Source organism: Onychomys torridus, chromosome 12, assembly GCF_903995425.1.
Source record: "Onychomys torridus chromosome 12, mOncTor1.1, whole genome shotgun sequence".
In the NCBI taxonomy this organism is placed as follows: Eukaryota; Metazoa; Chordata; class Mammalia; order Rodentia; family Cricetidae; genus Onychomys; species Onychomys torridus.
The window spans coordinates 74,045,242-74,071,539 of record NC_050454.1 but is presented as its reverse complement, the minus strand read 5'-3'; the positions used below and the strand labels follow the sequence as shown (position 1 = coordinate 74,071,539).

Sequence of the window (26,298 nt, the reverse complement as noted above, 5' to 3'; positions counted from 1 at the left end):
TGTCGTGGAAGAAGACGTTGCTGCCTTGTTTTCCTAGAAGAGACTTGATCTTTTTCTTGTGTGCACCAAGTCAGTGTGAAGTCAAGATGGCTACAGTGTGTCCCTGGTGCTGTTCATGCAGGGTCACTTTTCCTATAGATGTGGTATGCCTATTTAATATGGACAAGTCATTTTTTATTCCTAGACTTTTTTGTGAAAAATATTGATTCTTTCCATGCTCTTCAGCCCTCTTCTCCATACTCTTCAGTCCCTTGTCAGGCATCATCCCCTGTCACCTGCAGCCGTCACTTTTCTCTCGGAGGTACTATTCATGTGCTCTCATTTTAATTTGGTATTTTCCTGTTTCTATTATTTTCCCTAACAAAACCTCTGCTCCTTTGTGAACTCTGTGACTTGTCTTCACAATATCATTTTGCTCCCTGCCTTCTTCCTGCAGTTTTATTGGCTGGCAGTTCACTGTTTATAGACAAATGACCATCCAGTTTGCATGTAGCTCACAGATATTTTCTGGTGAAATTTCCTCAACTGAATAATTTCTCTTCTTTCTTCCATTTTTTCCTTTATAATGCCATTCTTAGACCTTGGAATCTGTAAGAATACTCAAAGAAAGCTCATGTGACTAGAGAGAAATTGCTTTGTACAAGCACACGGTCCCTCGCTTAAAGCTGCCCATCTGACTCTGAGGCTCCCACCTAGTCTGTACACACTCCCCTTGAGGCAGATTTTGCCTCATCAAATTTGACCCTGCTTTGTCATTGCTAGCCAAGATGGGCAGCACCCACCTCCCTGTCTCCCTGTCTGCACCTCTGCTCGGTACATGGGGGTTGCCACACTATCACCCATTTTATCATTGGTGCATAGCTCCTTCCTAGTTCTCGGAAAACTGAGTTTGCAGTTTTCAACCTTCTTTCTTTGATCGGCTTCTGGGTGCCTCCCAGGAAGTGGAGAGGAATGTTGCTCTATGCCTCTACCCTCCCATCCCAAACCCTTCTTCTTATGTGTAAAGTATCATCAGCTTTGAATTTTATTTTAGAAAAGGAAGTGATGCAGGGGTCAAAGAGAATGGATGGACAGCATCAGTCACTCAGCACTATCTGCTATATCCCTGCTATAAACTGCTCAGTTTGTGTGAGCCTATTTCCTCCAGTGAAAAACAGAATAAAGAGATTAATACAGTGATGATGCGTAAGGCAAGTGTGGTGAGTCCTGCTTGTGGTCCCAGGACCCTGCTAGGCTGAGGCATGGGATTAGCCACAAATTCAAGTCTACATAGTGAGTTCCAGGCCAGGCTGGATGCCCAAATGAGAACCTGTCTCCAGACATGGGGTAGGAAGTGGTGATCTGGTGAGAAATTCACAGAAAGCATTGGTTACAGGGTCTGACAGCAGACAGTCAGCACATGTCACCTATCCTTACGTCCATGGCTAGAGTCATCATTACTCCATGGTTAGCCAGATGCCTAGCATGGCTTGTGGCTTGAGCCACTGTGTCACCCTGTACTAGCATGCGTGCATGGTACTCTGGTTTAGTCCTCTTCCTACTGAACTAGGCTGCCCATTCTTGCCCCAGCAGCACTGCTGTGAGGGTGGATACTCTAATGATGTCAACACACACACACACACACACACACACACACACACACACACTTATTTTTAAATACATCTCTGTTGCCTCATCTGGTCTCCTTTGCCTGACTTTTCTTCCTACATGAAGGATTTAATCAAGGAAATCACATTTCTGAAAATTTATTCTGGAAGACTTGGAGACTTGTACATTTTGAGGTTGACTCAAAGGCCAGTGAATCCTTAGAATGTAAGGACTGTATATTGGTACTATAGCTGGTGTTTCCATTTAGGCATTGGCAATTACATGCCCATTCCTATTGTGAGGTTTGGGGGCGGGGGGTACACAGCAGCTACTGCCTACAGTTTTATCTCTTCCTCTCTGCTTTTATGAGTAAAAGGTCTTGCCAGAAATGGCCCCTTGTTCCTGCACTTCTGTGGCACTTATATCTCCCTGTCTTGAAACGAGGGAGGTCAGGACATTGTTCATTCAGGCTCCTGTGTCTCCTTTCCTCAGCACACACACACAATGTTCAAACTGGGATGATGCCGTGGTCTAGATATGAAATGTTCCCAGGTGGTGGTGCTGTTTGGGGAGGTTGTAAAAACTAGGAAAGGGAGTCTTTTGAGAGGAGGTATGTCACTGGAGGTGAGCTTTGAGGGCTTATAGGCTAATCCCACTTTTGTTCTCTTTCTGCTTCCTGGGTGTGGATGCTTGCAATCAGCCAGCTTCCTGCCTCTACTTCCCTTCTTCCCTCCCTGTTTGCATACCTCCCTAGCCATGGCAGGCTCTGACCCTCTGAAACTGTAAGCCAAGATAAACCCTTTCTCTCTTGAGTTGTTCTTGTCTGGGACCCGCTTTTTCCTGCCTGTTTCTCTGTTACTGTACTTCCCTTTCGGCTCCTTCCCCATGTGCTTCCAGCTCTTACAGCCATTCACCTAAGGACCTAGTCTCTCCAACCCCAGCTTTCCCTGGAAAATACAGAGTCTGTCCCTATTTGGTGGTGGAAGTTTTGATTTCACTGTGTTCTCCTCCAACCATGGACAAACTGTTGAAGGTCACACACTTCTAGACTCATGAAGTGTGGCCCACCTGAGGCCTGACCATACCTTACACCCCATCACCAGAAACCTAACCCTACTGCATGTCACCCACCAGCAGGACTCTTCTCCTTGGGCTACAGACTTGCCTTCTGTTAAGAAATTCACAGAAATAAAACTAGATTTGCAGCAGTTATCTGGATGTTCACCATACGAAATCTGAAATCCTAGACTAGAAACAAATTAATTCTGGGCTCCACACACTTGGTCAAAATGCCCAAGTCACCCACTGTTTCTGGAATTTCCTTGTATCAGGGGCTGTCCCAGGCTCTCTTCCTTGGTCTTGCCAAACCCTATTGTTCAATGCCAAGGTTGTATTCCCTAGTTGTGGTGGGTATTGTGTTCCCTGAAATATTGTGTGTTCCCCAAAATAAACTTACCTGAGGTCAGAGAACAGGACGGCCACAATATTAAACATGAGGATAGGCAGTGGTAGCACACGCCTTTAATCCTAGCATTCCAGAGACAGAAATACCTCTGGATCTCTGAGTTCAAGGCCACATTAGAAATAGCCAGGCATGGTGACACACGCCTTCAATGCCAGAAATCCAGCCTTTAATCCCAGGGAGTGTCGGCAGAAAGTAGAAAGATATATAAGGCGTGAAGACCAAAAACTAGAAGCATTTTGGCTGGTTTAGCATTTGGCTGGTTAAGCTTATAGGCTTTGGAGCAGCACAGTTCAGCTGAGATTCATTTGGATGAGGACTCAGAAGCTTGCAGTCTGAGGAAACAAGAACAGCTGAGGAACTGGTGAGGTGAGGTAGCTGTGGCTTGTTCTGTGTCTCTGATCTTCCAGCAGTCACCCCAATAACTGGCCTCGGGTTTGATTTCATTAATAAGACCATTTAAGATTCCTGCTACATCAATATAGTGATATTTTATTTGTATTGAAATGTGATTTTATTTGTATGTTAATAAAGTTGCCTTGGGATTAGAGCAAGCCATAGCGGAAGCTGGGTGGTGGTACATGCCTTTAAATCCCAGCACTTGGGAGGCAGAGCTAGGTGGATCGCTGTGTATTCAAGGATACAGCCAGCATGGCGACACATGCCTTTAATCTCAATACCAACCATAGAAGACCTGGAGGTCTGTACAGACAGGCAGTGATGAGGAGGTCATGTGGCTGGGTTTACAACCAATGAGAAAGCAGAACAGAAAGTCTATAAAAAAAAGAGAAAACACAAAGAAGTAGCTCTCTGGCTGAGAGGAAAGACAGCAGCAGCAGTGAAGGGTAAGGTTTTCAGCTATTGCTCTGACCTCTTGGCTTTTAACTCTGCAATTGGCTGTGTTTCTTATTTAACAAGATGGTTACATCTACACCTAGGACCTTCCAAAAACTCAAAGCCTCTGTCTCAGAGTATGAGGAACACAGAGAAGAGGATAGGCCTGAGTGCCCTGAGAAGGTTTGCTATAGAACATGGTCTCTTCTAGCCCCAAGTTCAGTTCTTGGTGAATTACTGGGATCACTCCCTCCTTACTGGACAAGAGACAGATTATTTTATGTTGTAGACAAATCCCTCTCCCTCCAAAGGGAAAAATGCTCAAATGCAAACATGGCTGTCAATGAAGACTCCCTATGTGGTTGGGGAGCTTAATTTTAATATAACTCCAAGGGAAATTAGTCTATATGACCCAGGAAGGGTGACCCACAGCTTCCTGGTCCTTCATGGCCCTTCCCCATGTCTGTGCCTGTCACTTTGCAGGTCTTATTGTGTCCAGCCTCAAGCATGAACATCTGTCCTCTTCATTGTCAAAGTACTTAGCCCCCTTTCTTTACCGCAGGGCTGTTTACACTCAGACCTTGACCTCCAGCTGCATGGACTTTGCTTTGATATGTCTTTTTCAAATCCCCGTTCTTGAACCTGCATTTTTGAACTTACATTATTCACAAGTCTTTTCTTAACCATCTTCTTGGGAATGATCAATCTAATTCTGTTCTCCTCCTCCTCCTCCTCCTCCTCCTCCTCCTCCTCCTCCTCCTCCTCCTCTCCTCCTCCTCCTCCCTCTTCCTCCTCCTCCTCCTCCTCCTCCTCCTCCTCCTCCTCCTCCTCCTCCTCCTCTTCTTCTTCTTCTTCTTCTTCTTCTTCTTCTTCTTCTTCTTCTTCTTCTTCTTCTTCTTCTTCTTCTTAGTGAAGATAGCCAGAATCAAGGTTCTAACAGAAGCCTGGCTGAGGAAGGCCACTGGCCAGCCGGAGTTCCACCTGCCCATCTTCCTGCCTTTGTAGTTGCTACCCAGGGCCTCTACTGCACTGACTCCTTCTCTGTGTTGTCCAGAATTATCTCTTAGTTAGACCTCTCATGTGTTGCTGTTTTTCTGGAACACAAACAGCCTGGTGCAGGTATTAAAACCAGTGTCCCTGTCCCCTGCTTAAGCATGATTGTGCCACATGAATCCTAAGTTGACCCAGCAAGGTATCTTAAAGTTCCAAACAGGAGACAGTGACGTCTCTCTTTCCCCTGAGTAGGAAACTAACTTGAAAACCTAGTAATAGGTCTGAGCATACAACAAAGGCAGCCATGTTTGTTTCCCAAGTAGAGGAACCATGAGCCTCGCAAAGCAGTGAGTTCTTTGAAAGGGGCTTGATGCATTTATCTCCGTATGTGGATAGTAGAAAAAATTCAGCAGACACAAAAGCCTTCTCCTTTCTTTGAGCTGGTGTGGGTGGAGACTCAGGGACAGGAGAGGGAGGAATCGTCAACAGCTGCCCAACCTTGTCCAGGGTTCCAGACAAACTTCACCTCCTTCCTTTCTCCTCCCATTCCTCGAGGTTTCCTCTTTTTTGTTCTTTCTCTAGGAACTCTCTAACAGTCTTCTTGTGAGTAGAGGCATCCATACCAAACACAAACATTTGGAGAGACATTTTTTAGGGGTGTTGTCTTAGTTAGGGTTTCTGTTGCCTATTGCTATAATGAAACACCATGACCAGAACAACTTGGGGAGGAAAGGGTTTCTTGTTGTTGGGTTTTTTTTTTTTTTTTTTGGGGGGGGGGGTTCTTTGCTTGTTTACTTGTTTTAGCTACACTTCTATATTGCTATTAATCATCAAAAGAAGTTAGGACAGGAACTCAAACAGGGCAGGATCCTGGAGGCAGGAACTGATACAAAGCCATGGAAGGGTGCTGCTTACTGACTTGCTCCACATGGCTTGCTCAGCCTGCTTTCTTACGGTCCCCAGGATGACCACCTGCCCAGGGATGGCACTACCCATCATGGGCTGGACCCTCCCCCATCAATCACTAATTAAGAAAATGGCCTATAGGCTTGCCTACAGCCCAATCTTAGGGAGGAATTTTTTTAATGAGGTTCTCTCCTCTCAGATGACTTCAGCTTGTGTCAAGTTGACATAAAACTATTCAGCACATTTGTGGTGCAGATCATGGCCAACAGACCCAGATACAGGACGTCCCAGAGTCCCACTGCAAAGCAGAGGTGGCATCCACTTTATCTAGCCACCTCCACTTCCTGCACTGTCACAGGCCACATCAGCAAGTACTGAATGTGATTGTCTCACAGTTTAATTTTGTGGTAATTGAGTGCAGACCCAGTATTGAGTCTCTGGGATAAAGAAAGAATTCCTTCCTATTAAATGCACAATTACAACCAGGACATGGGTATGCCAAACTCACACCTTACCTACCTACAGTGCCAGGGAAGGTTCCAAGGAAACTTCATCATCTTAAGTGAATAGGTTTCTTCACAGAAAAAAAAAAATGGAATTAAAGGGAGAGGGCTTAACTATCCACTGAACATAACTTCACATTTGAAGAGAAAACTGCCTAGATGCTGTTGCAGTTGGTAGGTGGTTCAATGCTAAGGAAGAACTTAATTATGGGAGTTTGGGAGCACAGCATCCAAGAAAAGATGGTTTGTAGTTAGAGTTTTCCTGCCTGGCCCAGTCAGGACAAATCTCTCTTACCCGCCAGTCTCACAGTTGCTCAGACCCAACCAAGAAAGCACACAGAAACTTACATTGTTTAGAAACTGTATGGCCATGGCAGGCTTCTTGTTATCTACTTCTTCTATCTTAAATTAACCCATTTCTGTTAGTCTATACTTTGCCACATGGCTTGTGGCTTACCAGTGTCTTTACATGTTGCTTTACATGGCGGCAGCTGGCGGTGTCTCTCTCCAACCTTCTACTTCCCACAATTCTCTTCTCTCTTGTCCCGCCTATACTTCCTGCCTGGCCCCTGGCCAAATATAACTTTATTTATACAGAGCGATATCTACAGCAATGGATGGGAGAAAGAAAGCTGTCCTATGCTTGCTTGAGAAATGTAGGTATGTTGAGAAGCTGCTCATATCCATGCCTGAGCTGTGATTTACAGACAATCCTCAAAGGGACTAATAATCTCATGTACAGCATTTGCCTGTACCCTCTGCCCTGTGCAGGAGAACGGTGGCTTCTCCTTCCTTGCTCCTTCCACATCATTTTGAATGCCCCTCACTCATAAGGGAGAAACCAGAGCCTGGTGACAGCCAAGATCTTAATTTGCTTTCTGTTGCTGTGATAAACACCATGACCAAAAGCAACCTGTGGAGGAAGGACTCTTTTTCATCTTACTCTTCTATACCATAGTCTATCACTGAGGGATACTGCCGAAGCCTACCAACTATTCTCAAGGAACAGAAACTTCTCTTTGAAGTTAAAAACCACTCACTCTTCAAGAAAACACCCCCTCTCCACAAGGATGAAAGGACACACTCTGATCCTTGGCGGGCAGAAAAAATAGCATGCAGCCTTCCACTGGGGTACCGTCAAGAGAACAAAGAGACTCCCCCCTCCCCCACTGTACTGTGCTTCAGACCACCTCACCCATCCCTTCACCCCAATAGCCAGTTATGAATGTACTCTTCAAACAGTTTATCCTGAATATATTTGTAAGTGTTTACATTCATATTTTTGTAAGCTTGTTTTCTTTGCTCACAAACAATCTTATATGCAAATATTTCTCATCTTCTGTATAAAGATTGGGAACCCAGTCTGGGACTTACAAAATGCTTTAACATTTCATTTCTTGTGAGGAAGTTTAGAGCTGTCCCCACTTGACCCACAGGGTAGCCACAGAAAAATGACAGCTCTTTATTACCAACCACTGCTGCTGACAGCGAGTCTCCTGGCCACTGCACAGGGTCTTACCTTATGCTAAGAGAATTATCAGCGTGCAGATTGCACACACTGATTTACATTTTACTCTCTGGAGAAATGATGGCTCTAAAGGAGAGGGCTGCAAATTCAATGAAGCCATACTGAAGTCTACTTCCTTGCATCTGATGATTGCCAGACCCTGTGGTCCTCTCGGGGGACAGACTGGCTGGTAGCTCCCTGTAGTGGGCTTGCTCAGAGCTGCATGTGCTGCAGTCCTTCAGTGTGGCTCATTTTTTCCCAATGAAGCAAAGACTTAATGTTATTCAAATGCACTTAGACTGTACTTTAATCTTCATTAGCTCTTTTAAATAATGCACAGTCTGATATCCATCCAGATAGGAAGGAATAGATCACCCTTTCCCACTGTGTACCTTGTAATTCTTCTGTATAAATTTTTCCACCATTTAAAGTATTTTTGTAGTGAGAATTCTTTAAGGAACATATGAAGTATGTGTTATTTGATCTGGATGATCTTCTCTCTCAAAGCCCACCAGAATTTCACTGGACTTTCAGAATTTTTAAAACAAAGTTTTATTGTAGTTTATAAATTCCATGGCTCTTTGAGATGTCTTAATTTTCAGTCTGGTGTGTATGTGTACCCATACACGTGCCACGCGCACACACACACACACACACACACACACACACACACACACACGCTTGAGCATTTCTCTCCTCAGCTGAGTTTTTAGCTCATGTGCGTTACACTGGATTTAGCTCTCAGTTTCACTGCAGTTGAAGCAAAACACCAGGAGCCTTTAAGCAGATTTTTGAAAACATGGAACAAAGGCCAGTGAGATGGTTCCAGTGGAAGAAAGTGTGTGCTGCCAATTCCTGATGACCTGAGTTTGATCCCTGGGATCCACACAATGGAAAGAGAGAACTCCCATAAGTTTGCCCTCTGACCTCCACACCCATGCAATGGCCTGTATATCCATGTGCATACATAAACACACACAAATAAATAAATGTAAGAAACGTGGACCACATTTAAGTTTTGAATAAAAATTTAAGAATTTCCCTCCATCAAAAAGATAATACCTTTATTATCCTTTAATTTTTATACTTCCATATAACATATTTTATCTTACCCACCCCCATTAACTCTTCAACTCTCCCTGTTCCAGGACTCCTGTCCCTTCCAATGTGACATCTACTTTTAAAGAGCTATTATTAATAACCCCTGAGTTCGGTGCTGACCTTGTGCGAGTGGGCATGAAGCCATTCAGTGTAACATGGTCAAACTACTAGCGATCACGGCCACAAAGAAAAATGACTGTCCTTCCCCTCAGCAGCCAGTGACTCTGAGTGTGAGCCTTGAGAGCGGCTTCCCCCTTCATGCTGAACTTTCCATCAGGACTGATCCCGTGCAGGTCTTATACAGGTGACCACAGATGCTCTGTGTGTGTCAGCCATGCCTTACCCCAGAAGACACTGGTACATAGCTCCCTTCCCCATGTCTAGCTCTGTGTTCTTCCCATTGTCTCACTTTTATTTATTTGTTGTTTGTTTGGAACAGTGTCTCTCTGTGTAGTCATGGCTTTCCCTGGAGCTAGATATGTAGGACCAGGCTGGCCTTGAACTCACAGAGATCTGCCTGCCCCCTGCCCCCCAAATACTGGGGTTAAAGGCGTGCACCACTTGTTCTCGTAATTTTTATGTTTTCAGTAAAATCCTTTATCCTTTCACAAAGGAAGCACATTCTCCATAAGTTATCTCATAATGATAAAACAAGATCCTTTAAAATGCAATCTACTTTTATAGGAGGAAAGTTCCATTCCATGCATGAAAAGGGAAGCTGGCAATATTCACCATCAAAATCGTATTAAAAATAACAAGAATCAAAAATGAAATTTGTGAGCTAAGAATGTGACATTTTCTTAAACTGAAGTCCTTTGGGATGCTAGGAAGGCAAAAGTAAAGCAGAAAACAAGCAAAAGATTTGAAGAGATCATTTGCAAACAGCAAAATTTTTCTGAATAATTTATAAAAACATGCTCAAAATCATCTATGAGCAAGAATTAAAAAGGTGCCTGTTAAAATGAGATAGTATCACATTAAGGAAGATTATGAACTTTAATTGTGCAATGTAAAAGAAAACTGCAGTCAACACTGGCAGAAATAAAAGTAGATCTTACCTTAGTGAGCAATTTAACAATGTATATTTGCACTTAAGTGCACACTCCTTTTGATTCAGAATGTCACTCCAAAGGTTAGCCATACAGATGGCTTATTGCTCCACATCTTCTATATTATTGGATAAAGTAGATGGATCTCATAAGGGAGAACCAGAGCCTGGTGACAGCCAAGATCTTAATTTTGCTTTCTGTTGCTGTGATAAACACCATGACCAAAAGCAACCTGTGGAGGAAGGACTCTTTTTCATCTTACTCTTCTATACCATAGTCTATCACTGAGGGATACTGCCGAAGCCTACCAACTATTCTCAAGGAACAGAAACTTCTCTTTGAAGTTAAAAACCACTCACTCTTCAAGAAAACACCCCCTCTCCACAAGGATGAAAGGACACACTCTGATCCTTGGCGGGCAGAAAAAATAGCATGCAGCCTTCCACTGGGGTACCGTCAAGAGAACAAAGAGACTCCCCCCTCCCCCACTGTACTGTGCTTCAGACCACCTCACCCATCCCTTCACCCCAATAGCCAGTTATGAATGTACTCTTCAAACAGTTTATCCTGAATATATTTGTAAGTGTTTACATTCATATTTTTGTAAGCTTGTTTTCTTTGCTCTTTTTGAACTTACATTATTCACAAGTCTTTTCTTAACCATCTTCTTGGGAATGATCAATCTAATTCTGTTCTCCTCCTCCTCCTCCTCCTCCTCCTCCTCCTCCTCCCTCTCCTCCTCCTTCTTCTTCTTCCTTCTTCTTTCTTCTTCTTCTTCTTCTTCTTCTTCTTCTTCTTCTTAGTGAAGATAGCCAGAATCAAGGTTCTAACAGAAGCCTGGCTGAGGAAGGCCACTGGGCCAGCCGGAGTTTCCACCTGCCCATCTTTCCTGCCTTTGTAGTTGCTACCAGGGCCTCTACTGCACTGACTCCTTCTCTGTGTTGTCCAGAATTATCTCTTAGTTAGACCTCTCATGTGTTGCTGTTTTTCTGGAACACAACAGCCTGGTGCAGGTATTAAAACCAGTGTCCCTGTCCCCTGCTTAAGCATGATTGTGCCACATGAATCCTAAGTTGACCCAGCAAGGGTATCTTAAAGTTCCAAACAGGAGACAGTGACGTCTCTCTTTCCCCTGAGTAGGAAACTAACTTGAAAACCTAGTAATAGGTCTGAGCATACAACAAAGGCAGCCATGTTTGTTTCCCAAGTAGAGGAACCATGAGCCTCGCAAAGCAGTGAGTTCTTTGAAAGGGGCTTGATGCATTTATCTCCGTATGTGGATAGTAGAAAAAATTCAGCAGACACAAAAGCCTTCTCCTTTCTTTGAGCTGGTGTGGGTGGAGACTCAGGGACAGGAGAGGGAGGAATCGTCAACAGCTGCCCAACCTTGTCCAGGGTTCCAGACAAACTTCACCTCCTTCCTTTCTCCTCCCATTCCTCGAGGTTTCCTCTTTTTTGTTCTTTCTCTAGGAACTCTCTAACAGTCTTCTTGTGAGTAGAGGCATCCATACCAAACACAAACATTTGGAGAGACATTTTTTAGGGGTGTTGTCTTAGTTAGGGTTTCTGTTGCCTATTGCTATAATGAAACACCATGACCAGAACAACTTGGGGAGGAAAGGGTTTCTTGTTGTTGGGTTTTTTTTTTTTTGGGGGGGGGGGGTTCTTTGCTTGTTTACTTGTTTTAGCTACACTTCTATATTGCTATTAATCATCAAAAGAAGTTAGGACAGGAACTCAAACAGGGCAGGATCCTGGAGGCAGGAACTGATACAAAGCCATGGAAGGGTGCTGCTTACTGACTTGCTCCACATGGCTTGCTCAGCCTGCTTTCTTACGGTCCCCAGGATGACCACCTGCCCAGGGATGGCACTACCCATCATGGGCTGGACCCTCCCCCATCAATCCACTAATTAAGAAAATGGCCTATAGGCTTGCCTACAGCCCAATCTTAGGGAGGAATTTTTTTAATGAGGTTCTCTCCTCTCAGATGACTTCAGCTTGTGTCAAGTTGACATAAAACTATTCAGCACATTTGTGGTGCAGATCATGGCCAACAGACCCAGATACAGGACGTCCCAGAGTCCCACTGCAAAGCAGAGGTGGCATCCACTTTATCTAGCCACCTCCACTTCCTGCACTGTCACAGGCCACATCAGCAAGTACTGAATGTGATTGTCTCACAGTTTAATTTTGTGGTAATTGAGTGCAGACCCAGTATTGAGTCTCTGGGATAAAGAAAGAATTCCTTCCTATTAAATGCACAATTACAACCAGGACATGGGTATGCCAAACTCACACCTTACCTACCTACAGTGCCAGGGAAGGTTCCAAGGAAACTTCATCATCTTAAGTGAATAGGTTTCTTCACAGAAAAAAAAAAAAATGGAATTAAAGGGAGAGGGCTTAACTATCCACTGAACATAACTTCACATTTGAAGAGAAAACTGCCTAGATGCTGTTGCAGTTGGTAGGTGGTTCAATGCTAAGGAAGAACTTAATTATGGGAGTTTGGGAGCACAGCATCCAAGAAAAGATGGTTTGTAGTTAGAGTTTTCCTGCCTGGCCCAGTCAGGACAAATCTCTCTTACCCGCCAGTCTCACAGTTGCTCAGACCCAACCAAGAAAGCACACAGAAACTTACATTGTTTAGAAACTGTATGGCCATGGCAGGCTTCTTGTTATCTACTTCTTCTATCTTAAATTAACCCATTTCTGTTAGTCTATACTTTGCCACATGGCTTGTGGCTTACCAGTGTCTTTACATGTTGCTTTACATGGCGGCAGCTGGCGGTGTCTCTCTCCAACCTTCTACTTCCCACAATTCTCTTCTCTCTTGTCCCGCCTATACTTCCTGCCTGGCCCCTGGCCAAATATAACTTTATTTATACAGAGCGATATCTACAGCAATGGATGGGAGAAAGAAAGCTGTCCTATGCTTGCTTGAGAAATGTAGGTATGTTGAGAAGCTGCTCATATCCATGCCTGAGCTGTGATTTACAGACAATCCTCAAAGGGACTAATAATCTCATGTACAGCATTTGCCTGTACCCTCTGCCCCTGTGCAGGAGAACGGTGGCTTCTCCTTCCTTGCTCCTTCCACATCATTTTGAATGCCCCTCACTCATAAGGGAGAAACCAGAGCCTGGTGACAGCCAAGATCTTAATTTGCTTTCTGTTGCTGTGATAAACACCATGACCAAAAGCAACCTGTGGAGGAAGGACTCTTTTTCATCTTACTCTTCTATACCATAGTCTATCACTGAGGGATACTGCCGAAGCCTACCAACTATTCTCAAGGAACAGAAACTTCTCTTTGAAGTTAAAAACCACTCACTCTTCAAGAAAACACCCCCTCTCCACAAGGATGAAAGGACACACTCTGATCCTTGGCGGGCAGAAAAAATAGCATGCAGCCTTCCACTGGGGTACCGTCAAGAGAACAAAGAGACTCCCCCCTCCCCCACTGTACTGTGCTTCAGACCACCTCACCCATCCCTTCACCCCAATAGCCAGTTATGAATGTACTCTTCAAACAGTTTATCCTGAATATATTTGTAAGTGTTTACATTCATATTTTTGTAAGCTTGTTTTCTTTGCTCACAAACAATCTTATATGCAAATATTTCTCATCTTCTGTATAAAGATTGGGAACCCAGTCTGGGACTTCCAAAATGCTTTAACATTTCATTTCTTGTGAGGAAGTTTAGAGCTGTCCCCACTTGACCCACAGGGTAGCCACAGAAAAATGACAGCTCTTTATTACCAACCACTGCTGCTGACAGCGCGTCTCCTGGCCACTGCACAGGGTCTTACCTTATGCTAAGAGAATTATCAGCGTGCAGATTGCACACACTGATTTACATTTTACTCTCTGGAGAAATGATGGCTCTAAAGGAGAGGGCTGCAAATTCAATGAAGCCATACTGAAGTCTACTTCCTTGCATCTGATGATTGCCAGACCCTGTGGTCCTCTCGGGGGACAGACTGGCTGGTAGCTCCCTGTAGTGGGCTTGCTCAGAGCTGCATGTGCTGCAGTCCTTCAGTGTGGCTCATTTTTTTCCCAATGAAGCAAAGACTTAATGTTATTCAAATGCACTTAGACTGTACTTTAATCTTCATTAGCTCTTTTAAATAATGCACAGTCTGATATCCATCCAGATAGGAAGGAATAGATCACCCTTTCCCACTGTGTACCTTGTAATTCTTCTGTATAAATTTTTCCACCATTTAAAGTATTTTTGTAGTGAGAATTCTTTAAGGAACATATGAAGTATGTGTTATTGATCTGGATGATCTTCTCTCTCAAAGCCCACCAGAATTTCACTGGACTTTCAGAATTTTTAAAACAAAGTTTTATGTAGTTTATAAATTCCATGGCTCTTTGAGATGTCTTAATTTTCAGTCTGGTGTGTATGTGTACCCATACACGTGCACGCACACACACACACACACACACACACACACACACACACACACACACGCTTGAGCATTTCTCTCCTCAGCTGAGTTTTTAGCTCATGTGCGTTACACTGGATTTAGCTCTCAGTTTCACTGCAGTTGAAGCAAAACACCAGGAGCCTTTAAGCAGATTTTGAAAACATGGAACAAAGGCCAGTGAGATGGTTCAGTGGAAGAAAGTGTGTGCTGCCAATCCTGATGACCTGAGTTTGATCCCTGGGATCCACACAATGGAAAGAGAGAACTCCCATAAGTTGCCCTCTGACCTCCACACCCATGCAATGGCCTGTATATCCATGTGCATACATAAACACACACAAATAATAAATGTAAGAAACGTGGACCACATTTAAGTATTTGAATAAAAATTTAAGAATTTCCCTCCATCAAAAAGATAATACCTTTATTATCCTTTAAATTTTTTATACTTCCATATAACATATTTTATCTTACCCACCCCCATTAACTCTTCAACTCTCCCTGTTCCAGGACTCCTGTCCCTTCCAATGTGACATCTACTTTTTAAAGAGCTATTATTAATAACCCCTGAGTTCGGTGCTGACCTTGTGCGAGTGGGCATGAAGCCATTCAGTGTAACATGGTCAAACTACTAGCGATCACGGCCACAAAGAAAAATGACTGTCCTTCCCCTCAGCAGCCAGTGACTCTGAGTGTGAGCCTTGAGAGCGGCTTCCCCCTTCATGCTGAACTTTCCATCAGGACTGATCCCGTGCAGGTCTTATACAGGTGACCACAGATGCTCTGTGTGTGTCAGCCATGCCTTACCCAGAAGACACTGGTACATAGCTCCCTTCCCCATGTCTAGCTCTGTGTTCTTCCCATTGTCTCACTTTTATTTATTTGTTGTTTGTTTGAACAGTGTCTCTCTGTGTAGTCATGGCTTTCCTGGAGCTAGATATGTAGACCAGGCTGGCCTTGAACTCACAGAGATCTGCCTGCCCCTGCCCCCCAAATACTGGGGTTAAAGGCGTGCACCACTTGTTCTCGTATTTTTATGTTTCAGTAAAATCCTTTATCCTTTCACAAAGGAGCACATTCTCCATAAGTTATCTCATAATGTATAAAACAAGATCCTTTAAAATGCAATCTACTTTTATAGGAGAAAAGTTCCATTTCCATGCATGAAAAGGGAAGCTGGCAATATTCACCATCAAAATCGTATTAAAATAACAAGAATCAAAAATGAAATTTGTGAGCTAAGAATGTGACATTTTCTTAAACTGAAGTCCTTTGGGATGCTAGGAAGGCAAAAGTAAAGCAGAAAACAAGCAAAAGATTTGAAGAGATCATTTGCAAACAGCAAAATTTTTCTGAATAATTTATAAAAACATGCTCAAAATCATCTATGAGCAAGAATTAAAAAGGTGCCTGTTAAAATGAGATAGTATCACATTAAGGAAGATTATGAACTTTAATTGTGCAATGTAAAAGAAAACTGCAGTCAACACTGGCAGAAATAAAAGTAGATCTTACCTTAGTGAGCAATTTAACAATGTATATTTGCACTTAAGTGCACACTCCTTTTGATTCAGAATGTCACTCCAAAGGTTAGCCATACAGATGGCTTATTGCTCCACATCTTCTATATTATTGGATAAAGTAGATGGATCTGTTCATAGCATTGGCCCTAAAACAAGGTCAAATAATCACAGGATGACTAAATAATACTAGCAAAATTAAAACATCAACACAACAGTGCCATATGCCTACTGTGTGCTGTCCCATACTTGAAGAGCATCAGCCATTACTCCCCCCCCCATGAAAGAAGTCTTATCACTAACAACCTCAAAGTGGGTAGCTGTAATTCCAACATGAATCACATCTCTCCACAGGTGTGGGTCAGGAATGCAGGCATCACTGAGTTCCCTGGATTAGGTTAACAGCACCATGGAGTGCCAGCTGGGGATGCAGTCACATCAAGGGTTTTCATGCTTTCTCGTGTCTTGATTGGCAGGATTTGGTTTGTCACAGACCCTCAGTGCCTTCCTACAGGAGTCCTGTGGTAAGACAGCTCATGCCATGGCAGGCTTACAATATGATAGTTCCCATGCTAGAAAAGAGAAATGAGAGAGAGGAAAAAAAGAGGGGAGTGGTCTAGAAGTCTCCATCACTGTACAGTAGCTGCTTTCCAGGTGTTTGCCACACCACAGCTTCTCTGTAACTGAACCAGACATTTGTTTTGTGTAAAAACAGGAATAAATTTTTATGTGTCTAGAAAATGAAGGATGTCATCTCTCCAGATGGTGGGATTAGAATTGTTCACAGAAAATGGGAATATCCCATTTATTTTTAACTGAATTTCTATAAAGCACCCATCAAAGAGTTCTCGTGGTTAAAACCACAGTAGGTAAATTATCAGATAGCTTTCATTAATTAATGAATCGTGATCGTTTCTTAAGGTAATTTACCTATTTAACTGGAGCTGCTAAACTTAATGGCATTAAGTTATTCATTAGTTTGCTTTTGGCCTTTTTTAGATGTAGTCACAGCTTCTTTCATTATAGCTGTTTATGATTTCTGTCTGTTCTGCTGTCTTCTTGACCGATTCTATTGTCCTTTCCAGAGATCAGCTTTTGTCTCTATTTATTTTCCTCTGGTGTTTTTCTGTTTCATCTAATTGGTTCCAGCTTTCTTCCTTATGATTCCCTTCCTTCTCACTTGTGTGTGGATTTGCTCTTTCTGTAGTATCTTCATAAGCAAAATGCTTGGTTTCAGTCCTTTTTCCTTTTCTAGAATTGATACAAGCGTTCAATGCTACGTATGACCATGGAGTTATTGCTTTAATGCACATACCACACATTTTAATATATTTTCTTTTTATTTTATTCAGCTCAAAGTACTTTCTAACATTTCTAGTGGTTTCAGCTTTGACTCATGAGTTGTTAAGAAATGCATTGTTGCTGAGTGGTGGTAATCCCAACACTCGGTGGGCAGAGGCAGGCAGATCTTCTGAGTTTAAGGCCAGCCTGGTCTACAGAGTTCCTTACAGGACAGTCAGGACTGCACAGAGAAACCCTGTCCTGGAAAAAGAAAGAAAGAAATGCATTGTTTAGATTTCAAATACTTGGAGACTTGGCGCTTGTCCAGATATATTACTCATACTGACATCAATTTTAATTTTTGCTACAGAGATAAAGCATTTACTATTATTTTCATCTTATAACATTTATTGAGAGTTTTATTTCAACACTTGCAGTACTATGTCTTCTGATGACTGTCTGGAGTTCCCTCAAGTTGCTCTGCCACATAATCAAAGATTCACTTAGCAGAATTTTTTCTCCCACTAATTCAGGAGGCTGAGCATCTGAGGTCAGACACCAACCAGCAAGCCAGGTTCTCTGAGGGCTTCCTCCTGGGCCTCACACTACTGACTCCTTGTTGTACCTTCACAGTGGACAGGACGGCTCTCCAGGGTCACTCTTACAAAGGTGATAAGGGACGCACCCTCCTGAATTACACACTTACCAAAAGCCCTCCTACAAATACCTCCCAGTAGGCTTTCAACATGTGTTTAGCAGTGTTCAGGAACACTGTCTCTTGGTGCTCAGGCACACTGTCTCTTGGTGCTCAGGAACACTGCCTCTTGGTGCTCAGGCACACTGTCTCTTGGTGCTCAGGAACACTGTTTCTTGGTGCTCAGGAACACTGAATCTGGGTGCTCAGGAACACTGTCTCTTGGTGCTCAGGCACACTGTCTCTTGGTGCTCAGGAACACTGCCTCTTGGTGCTCAAGCACACTGAATCTGGGTGCTCAGGAACACTGTTTCTTGGTGCTCAGGAACACTGAATCTGGGTGCTCAGGAACACTGTTTCTTGGTGCTCAGGAACACTGAATCTGGGTGCTCAGGCACACTGTCTCTTGGTGCTCTGGAACACTGTCACTTGGTGCTCAGGAACACTGACTCTTAGTGCTCAGGAGCACTGGTCTCTTGGTGCTCTGGAACACTATCTCTTGGTTCTCAGGAACACTGTCTGTTGGTGCTCAGGCACACTGAAACTGGGTGCTCAGGCACTGTCTCAAGTGCTCAGGCACACTGACTCTTGGTGCTCAGGAACACTGTCTCTTGGTGCTCTGGAATACTGACTCTTGGTGCTCTGGAACACTGACTCTTGGTGCTCAGGAACACTGTCTCTTGGTGCTCTGGAACACTGACTCTTGGTGCTCAGGAACACTGACCCTTGGTGCTCAGGAACACTGTCTCTTGGTGCTCAGGAACACTGACTCTTGGTGCTCAGGAACACTGACTCTTGCAGAGATTGCTCTAGAGTCAGTTATCCTATTTCTAAGTGTGACACTCTATAAAGTTCATTAAATTAAATCAGTTGATATTAGTATTAATTTTTTTCTGATTAAAAAATCATTTTATATCAATTTCTTTCTCTCTTCTCTTTTTAAGACAATAATTACCCAGAATATGCTAGTTTTTCATAGTCTTGAATGAGTTCATGTATTTTCCCCCTTTGTTCTTTTTGTTGTAAAATGGATAAATTCTGCTGACCTAGTCATTTCCTCTTCTGTGTCCACTCTGCTAATAAGCTTCATGAATATATTTTGCACACATAATAGCTGCATTTTCTTTTCTATTTGTCTCTTTTTAATAGTTTTAATATTTCATCTGAATCTCTCCCATCTGTTTATGCAAATTATTAAACCTCTGCCCAGTAGTTTCCTCTGCTTCTGTTTCTCCTGAGCTTCTTTTTCTTTGCTTTATTGAGGGGTGAGTCACATGGCTTTCTGATAGTTTCTGGTCCAAAGAGGAGACAGAAGTAGGTCACAGCTTTTTCCAGCCCTTCCCTTCCACCCTGTTTTATAACTATGACCCCTTTGCTCTGTCACGTGCTAAAGGTAAATTACTCTCCAGGACCCATATCTCATTTTTAGGCATTTTAATTCTTTGCAACTGTGTTTACCTAGTTGTCTGGGACCTCAGTGTTCAGATTCATTCTAAAGAAAACAGAATTGTGATGCTAAGCGGACTAACAGTTTCCTTTTCTGGCTTCCTTCACCCTTTTCAGAAGTAGAGTACCTTTCAGGTGTGAGTGTGTGTGTGTGTGTGTGTGTGTGTGTGTGTGTGTGTGTGTGTTGTTTGCATGTGTTTATTGTAAGCAAGCACAGCAAAACCACAGAACTAGACCACTCTGTGGGTAGAAAGAACAATCCAGGGGAGTGGCATAGATGCCAAGCTGCCCCAGAGGGTAGGGAACAGCAAGCAGCTGGCAAGGAGGGAAGCCTGGTCATTTTTGTCAGGGCAGGGAGCAGAGAGAGGTGGCAGTGCTGCTAGAACAGCCTCGGAGTTAGTATGGGGACTTTCATCTGCTGCAGGTTGTTTGGGTTAATCAGGTTTTGGAAGACTTTTGCCAGAGAGAGTTAACCAACAGATTTTTGCCATGAGATTATGAGATTCCTGGAGAATGCTGAGTTTAGGCTTCTGTTTACCCAGTCAGAGTCCTGCTTGGGTTGTTTTTGGACCATTTTCTCAGGACACTGTCAACAGCACTGCCATTTTCAGGGCCCTTTGGTGACTTAACATTCATGTATTTGTGCATATGTGTATGTGCACACACAAATATGTAGAAGCCAGAAATCAACACTGTATATCTTCCTGAATTGCTTTCTACCTTATTGAAGGGTTTCTCATTGAATGTGGGAGTGCACTGGCTGCTCAGCCAGCCCCAGGTACCCTCCATCCAGAGTGTTAGCTCTTCAGTGTTGGTATTACAGGAACACACCCCGGACCTGACTTTGTGAGTAAGTGCTGGGAATCCATCAGGTCCCATGCTTATACAGCAAACACTTTTACCAACTGAGTCATCTCTAGCTTTTTAATTCAAGTTGCTACACATCCTCTCCAGCAGTTCTATCTTGAGAGAAGCCACCTATGAACAGATTTTATTTGTTCTCACTCCTTGGTGTGAAACAGCTCTCAGAAACAGGATTCATTTCCATGGTCTCTCTGGAGAGGCACAGACCCAGCTCTGAGGTCCCTGCTGCAGAAATCCTAGGGAAGAACAGCCACTGTATGCAGTCCAGTGTTCTTGGGTGTAGTGTTGGAAGATCCTTGTATAATAAAGGTGGATGGACATAGCAAACCTGGTCAGTTCCAGGCCTGTTGTGGGGCTCCTGTTTAGAGTATGTCTTTGGCCCACGCTGTGAACTTCCTCTGAGAAAATTAGATCAACTCTTTCCCTGAATCTTCACCTAATCCCCAAACTCACAGGGTAGAGAAGAGAGGCAAGGAGGAGATCCGAACGGCCCATCTTCTACACACACACACCCCAGTCAGTGTGATGGGCCATCCCAAGCCACTGTTTGTTTAGACATCCCTCAGGGTCTGCTTCCTCTCTTGTATTATTCCTAAGATCCTTTCTTTTCTGAATAGTTTCATCCAGACCATTCATGTGAGTTACTCTAAACCTATGGTCCCAGCATCTACACCTGCAAGCCCTACTAGGGAACAGAGTTTTAGCACCGTCTTCACTCGGTGACCTGATGTTGACAGTGTACTGTGGCTCTGACAGCTGAACTAAGGAGTGCCAGGGTGCTGCTCTTTGTAGCCTCCAACATGTGCAGCAAGGGAGGGTTTTAAATGGCATGTCCCCAGAGGAGCACTCCCCTGTTTACATTCACATTAAATCCCAGGAACAGAGGAATTTTGTTCACAAGATGAACAATATCTACTCTGGGGTTGTTCTAACTATGATTTCTTTGAATAATTTATCAGCTGCTTAACACTCATCAAATTTGGCATTTTTGTGGAGAAAATGTGTGTAAGCACTCCTTTTTAATCTCATTCTCTGAAATACTGTCATTTTAGGTAAATGTGGTTTTCTCTACATAGGGATTTTAATATTATAGGAAAGAAGGTGTGACTTGGCACATCCCAAGACTGCCCGTGTGAGGAGTGTTCAGCGCCCTTGTATCAAGATGAACTTGATCTTGCTGCTCATGTCTTTATTTTCGTTGTACACCTCTCTTCTTGTTTTACTGCTGTGGCCAAATACAAATAGCAAGTTAAAGAAGGGAGGTTGATTTTTGCCCATGACTTGATATGATATCGTCTACCTTGAGGCAGATGCTGAGGGGTTCATGGCAGTGGGATGTGTGTCTGGGACTTCTTACATGTCAGCAGACTGGGAAACTGATAAGAAACAATGCTGCCAGTCAGCTGGGCTTTCTCCCTTTGTAATCAGTAGGATCCTCATTTCTAGGGCCATCCTGCCCACACAAAATCCTTCCTTTCTCAGCTGAAGCTCTCGGGATGCCTTCAAAGATACATCCAGAGGGAACTCTTTGGTCACATCTTAGGCAGTGAAGATTAATCACCACTCCTTGGCTTCATCGTTCCTTTTTTGTGGTTCTCTCCCAGGTGCTGGGGTCCCCCAGTTCCAGCCCATTGCCCTGAATGGCAGAATCCAGGTCCTGAGTAATGGCTCACTCTTGATCAAGCATGTTGTGGAAGAAGACAGTGGCTACTACCTCTGCAAGGTCAGCAACGATGTGGGCGCAGACGTCAGCAAGTCCATGTACCTCACTGTGAAAAGTAAGGAGGAAGAACACTTTGTTTTACCTAGGTCTTTGGGGGCTGAGTTTTTCAGTTGGTTCAATGCATACTTGTCTCAGAGCAAAACAAAACAGGTTTTTCTGCAGCTGATGTTTCCAGTTTTGAAAAGAATGGAAAATGACAGTGAATTGTCAGCAACCCCCTGGGGGCTGGGTGTGGAGGAGCATTTTTCTCAGGAGTTGGTTCTCTAGGTCATTGACTTCAGGCTCTGGCACTCTAATTGATCAGTGGGCCTTAGCACCCACTCTTTCAAGCACTAATCTTACTGTGGAAGAGTCCAGCGCATGACCTTGCAGATATTCTTATGAAAGCCTGTTTCCTGTGTTTCCCTGAAAACTGGCTGCGCCATAGATCCCCTTTATGGAGTAGTCACTGGTAAAGGCACTTGCTGCCAAGACCAGCAACTTGAGTCCAGTCCCCAGAGCCCACATGGTGGAAAGAGAGGATCCAAGGTCAGCTCCTGCAAGTTGTCCTCTGACTTCCACATGTGTGCTGTGATACATGGGCTCCCCTCACCCCACTCCCCCACTCCCCATGCTCTCCCCCACTCCCCATGCTCTCCCCCACTCCCCATGCTCTCCCCCACTCCCCATGCTCTCCTCTACTCTCCCCCACTCCCCATACTCTCCCCCACTCCCCATACTCTCCCCCCACTTCCCCTACTTCCCCCCCACTCCCCGTGCTCTCCCCCCCATACTCCTCATGCTAGCCCTCCACCCCTCCCAAGTAAAATAAACAAATGTAAAAACATGAAGCTAGCAACTGGATGCCTCATGCCAGCCACAGAGCTGCAGTGTGGGTGGGGCATGGGTGCCAGCTCAGGGTCTGTACGGTTGACCCAGTGGGTGGGAGAGGGCTCTTCACTGGGAAGTCTTCTCTGCACATTGGTCACTGAACACTCAGGGGAAGAACACAGAGTGGACCATGTCTCCCTGAGCAATGCTCATGAACAAATGCTTGTGTGGTTATATATGGCTTGTGTCTACTTGTGACTAGTTTCCTATTGGATAAGCTTTGATTTCCTCCTAACAACAAGGATTTGTCCAGACTTTCCCTGCTTTGAAGAGACTTAATGTTGTTATTGATAGTTAAGAAGCCATCTGTCTAGGGGGACTTCATTTTTAGTGTGTATGTGTGGTGTGTAATTCAAAGATTTCTTATATGTCTCAGTACCTACCCTATGCACTAGGAACTTATCTTAGTCCATTATTCTATCAGAAAAATATGAATTTCAAGCTATTTGATAAACTTTTGTGTGGCGAGGCATACCACAATTCTGAAATGAGATTGTTTTGAAATATATAGTTCATACCTATCTAATGTGTAATCTTTGAACTTCCTGACTCTGTGTTCTGGAGGAATTTATGTGAAAAAACCTAAAGACAAACTGTGAGATCAGAGAATTTTAGAATGGTAAGATTTTTTTTTTTTTTTAATTTTGAGTCTTGAAATACTCAGTTAACCTGAACCCCAGGAGCCGTGTTGACACCAGCTGGTCTTTGCACGGTGAAAATCATATATAATTGTAATATAGTTACTTTGTTAATTTGTAAAGCAATTTTTCCATTCCACCAAACTTCTGTCAAGACCTAACAGCACAAGGTCTTGTGGAGCACACAGCATCAGTTGGTCATGGGTTTTACCCTTGTGGATAAAAATGCCTGTGCTTTAGAAGGAAGAGTAACATGGAAGATGGCTGAATGACTGGGTTGGGCATGGTACTGAGTGGCATGTGCCATGTCCATGGCAGATGGCAGAAGATAGAACTTTGATGTCATAAAAGACCTTCAAGAATGGGAAAATGTAAAACATAGAAGTTACAGATTCCCACCCCCACTGCCGTCTCCTCCTCCCACACCCGTGTGGTAGGTGGTCAAAGGACAATCAGAAGGATACTGTCTGCCCTGCTGGAGTCCTCACTCCTGAGGCAGTGGGCATCTGTGTACAACCCCTGAGCAGCAAAGACCTCAGGAGTCACGGCAGAACAGAACTCAGGGTCAAAGGCCAAGGCACACCTCTCACTTACTGTGGGGTCAGTGATTTCTATTCGTCATCTGGGTACCCAAAGTTCATGTGTTGACATCTAAGACTATCCCCTCTATGGTGGTGTTAGAAGACAAGGCTTTGTGAAGTGAGCAGGCATGAGTGAAGCTCCTCAAAGTGGGCAGCCTGCAAGCCAGAAGATATCCTTCTCTGGAATCCAGCCCAACCAGCTCTTCTTCTCAGATTTGCAGCCACCAGACAGTGAGGAATAATTGTCTGTTGTTGATGACATAGAAGCTGGGGCTGGCTAAGGCACTGTAGAGTTACAGAGCTCAGTCCTGCTGCATTAGAGTTTGATGTTAAAGAAGCTGATAATTATCTTTGATGATATGAAATGAATCTATGTTCATGAACCTCCTTAGTGCATGCACTTCATTATGTTCTCTCTCTATAAGCTTCTAGTCTGCTCTCATGCCTAGCTACTGTTTTGCCTGATTTCTCTACATTTGTTTACTGTCCCCTCAAGTTCTATCTTAATTCTCTCATCCTAGTTCCGCCCCATCTAGGTTCTCATCCATCTAGTTCCTTCCCATCTCAGCTCCTCGCCCATCTCCTTTCTCATCTTGTCCTTCCCCATCTGGCTCTTCCTCATCTTCCATCTTGTTCCTCTGGTACTCTCTTCTAGCCATTCAGTCTAATCTTCCCCATCTCAGTTTGTTCCTCTCCAGTTCTTACCCATCTAGTTCTTCCATTCTCTTGTCTCTTCTCTGTCTCGTCCTCAAGTCCTCTCTCAAATCTTCCTCTAAGTCTCCTTATACCTCTCAGCTCCCTCATCTCTCAGGTATTCAGTTATAAACCCAAGCAATAACAATCCTCTGGCTGAGCAAGGTCACCAGGCTTGAGTTCTTATAGGGTAATAAAGGCAGATTAGAGTTTTCCTCAGGCAGTGACCAGCAGGCTTTCTTTTACCACCCCATAGGGGAGTGGTAAAGGAGGAGGTCAACTGAGAACTAATGATCTGTTAGTATATCAAAAATGAAATTTATGTACTCAATGTACATTTCTAGAAGTGGTTAGGTAAGAAGTTAGGAGTCTATAATGTTAGTAAGGCTGTATAAGAAAGGAGGGTCTCACCTTACATGTACAAGAAATAAAGCTGTCGGCCTGACCTAAGAGACATGTGTTGTTTCCATAGGGGTGTTACATTAGTCCAGGAGATCATTTGGTCTTGGATGCTTGGTGTTTTAGATAAATATACTGTTAGGAGTTCATGGAATCACACAAGAAAATCATTTTAGGAACCAGCTAATATATGTACAAAAACTAAAGTATCACCAAGACTTCTTAAGCCATGGCTTGACCTTCAGAAAAGTCCTTGACTTTTCCAAGTAGTAGCTGTTGTGATAGTAGCTGAATTCCATTGCATTTTCCTGTGGCTTGCAGCATGTGAGCATCTAAAGGGGCAAGCATTTTGAGGCTGTGCAGGCTTGCAGAAAGGAGAAGGGGAAAGATGCACACTGTTCACAGACTGGAGCAAGAGTGTGATTTACATGGGGGAGGGAGGAGGCAGAGGTTGGCTGTGGGTTTGCTAGGAAGTATTTCTTCAAACCAGCCAGGTCCTGGGGTCTCTGAAACGATATAATTAGTGTGTTATAAAACAACAAAATCACGGGCTATGGAGATAAATAAAACACAATGACTCTCTAAAAACAGGAGCTTTCAGGAAAATCATTCTAGAGAAGAAAACATAAATGCCAGAGCACAGGAAGAAGGAAAAGGAGTGAGAACCTCCAGCTTCAGAGACCATTCACATGGTCCCCATGACACGACCAACTGTCAGTCCTGGGGTAACACCTCCAGACTCTTGGCCAGCCTCTTCTACCCTTGAGGAAGAATCCAAGTTTCCAGAGACTTCCAAATGGAAGAAAAAGTATATAAAGATTGCATGGTTGCAAATAAACCTGTCAGGTGTCCTCCCTTTTCTATTGCTCAGTTTTATTTCCATGATTTTAATTAATGTATATTCATGATACAAAGTGATAGGCTTCACTATGACAGTTCATTCAAGTGTAGCATGTGCCTTAACCATGCTCCATACCCATTACCCTCTCCTATCCTCCTGTCCACTAGTTTCCTTTTTATTCTCGGACAGTCCAAGTGGTTCCCTCTAACTTTCAAATGTGTGTGTATTCCACATATGAGAGAAAATATGAAATATTGGGGGGGTGGTTCTGTCTTAATTCACTTAACATGATCTCCTGTTCTATCTATCTCCCTGTGCATTCTGCATTCTTGCTTATTCATAAAACTCCACTGTGTTCCACTGTGC

General features: G+C 43.7%; 1 protein-coding gene across 3 annotated transcripts in view; it reads left to right on the top strand.

The window, feature by feature from the left end:
- The window catches only part of Dscam (DS cell adhesion molecule), a 625,088-nt gene that overhangs the window by 407,968 nt on the left and 190,822 nt on the right, over positions 1 to 26,298 (top strand). For all 3 annotated transcript variants that reach the window (XM_036203115.1, XM_036203114.1, XM_036203116.1), the window contains exon 11: positions 21,792 to 21,965. In XM_036203115.1, the coding sequence (XP_036059008.1) occupies positions 21,792 to 21,965 (174 nt within the window). The remainder of the gene's footprint in view (positions 1 to 21,791; positions 21,966 to 26,298) is intronic.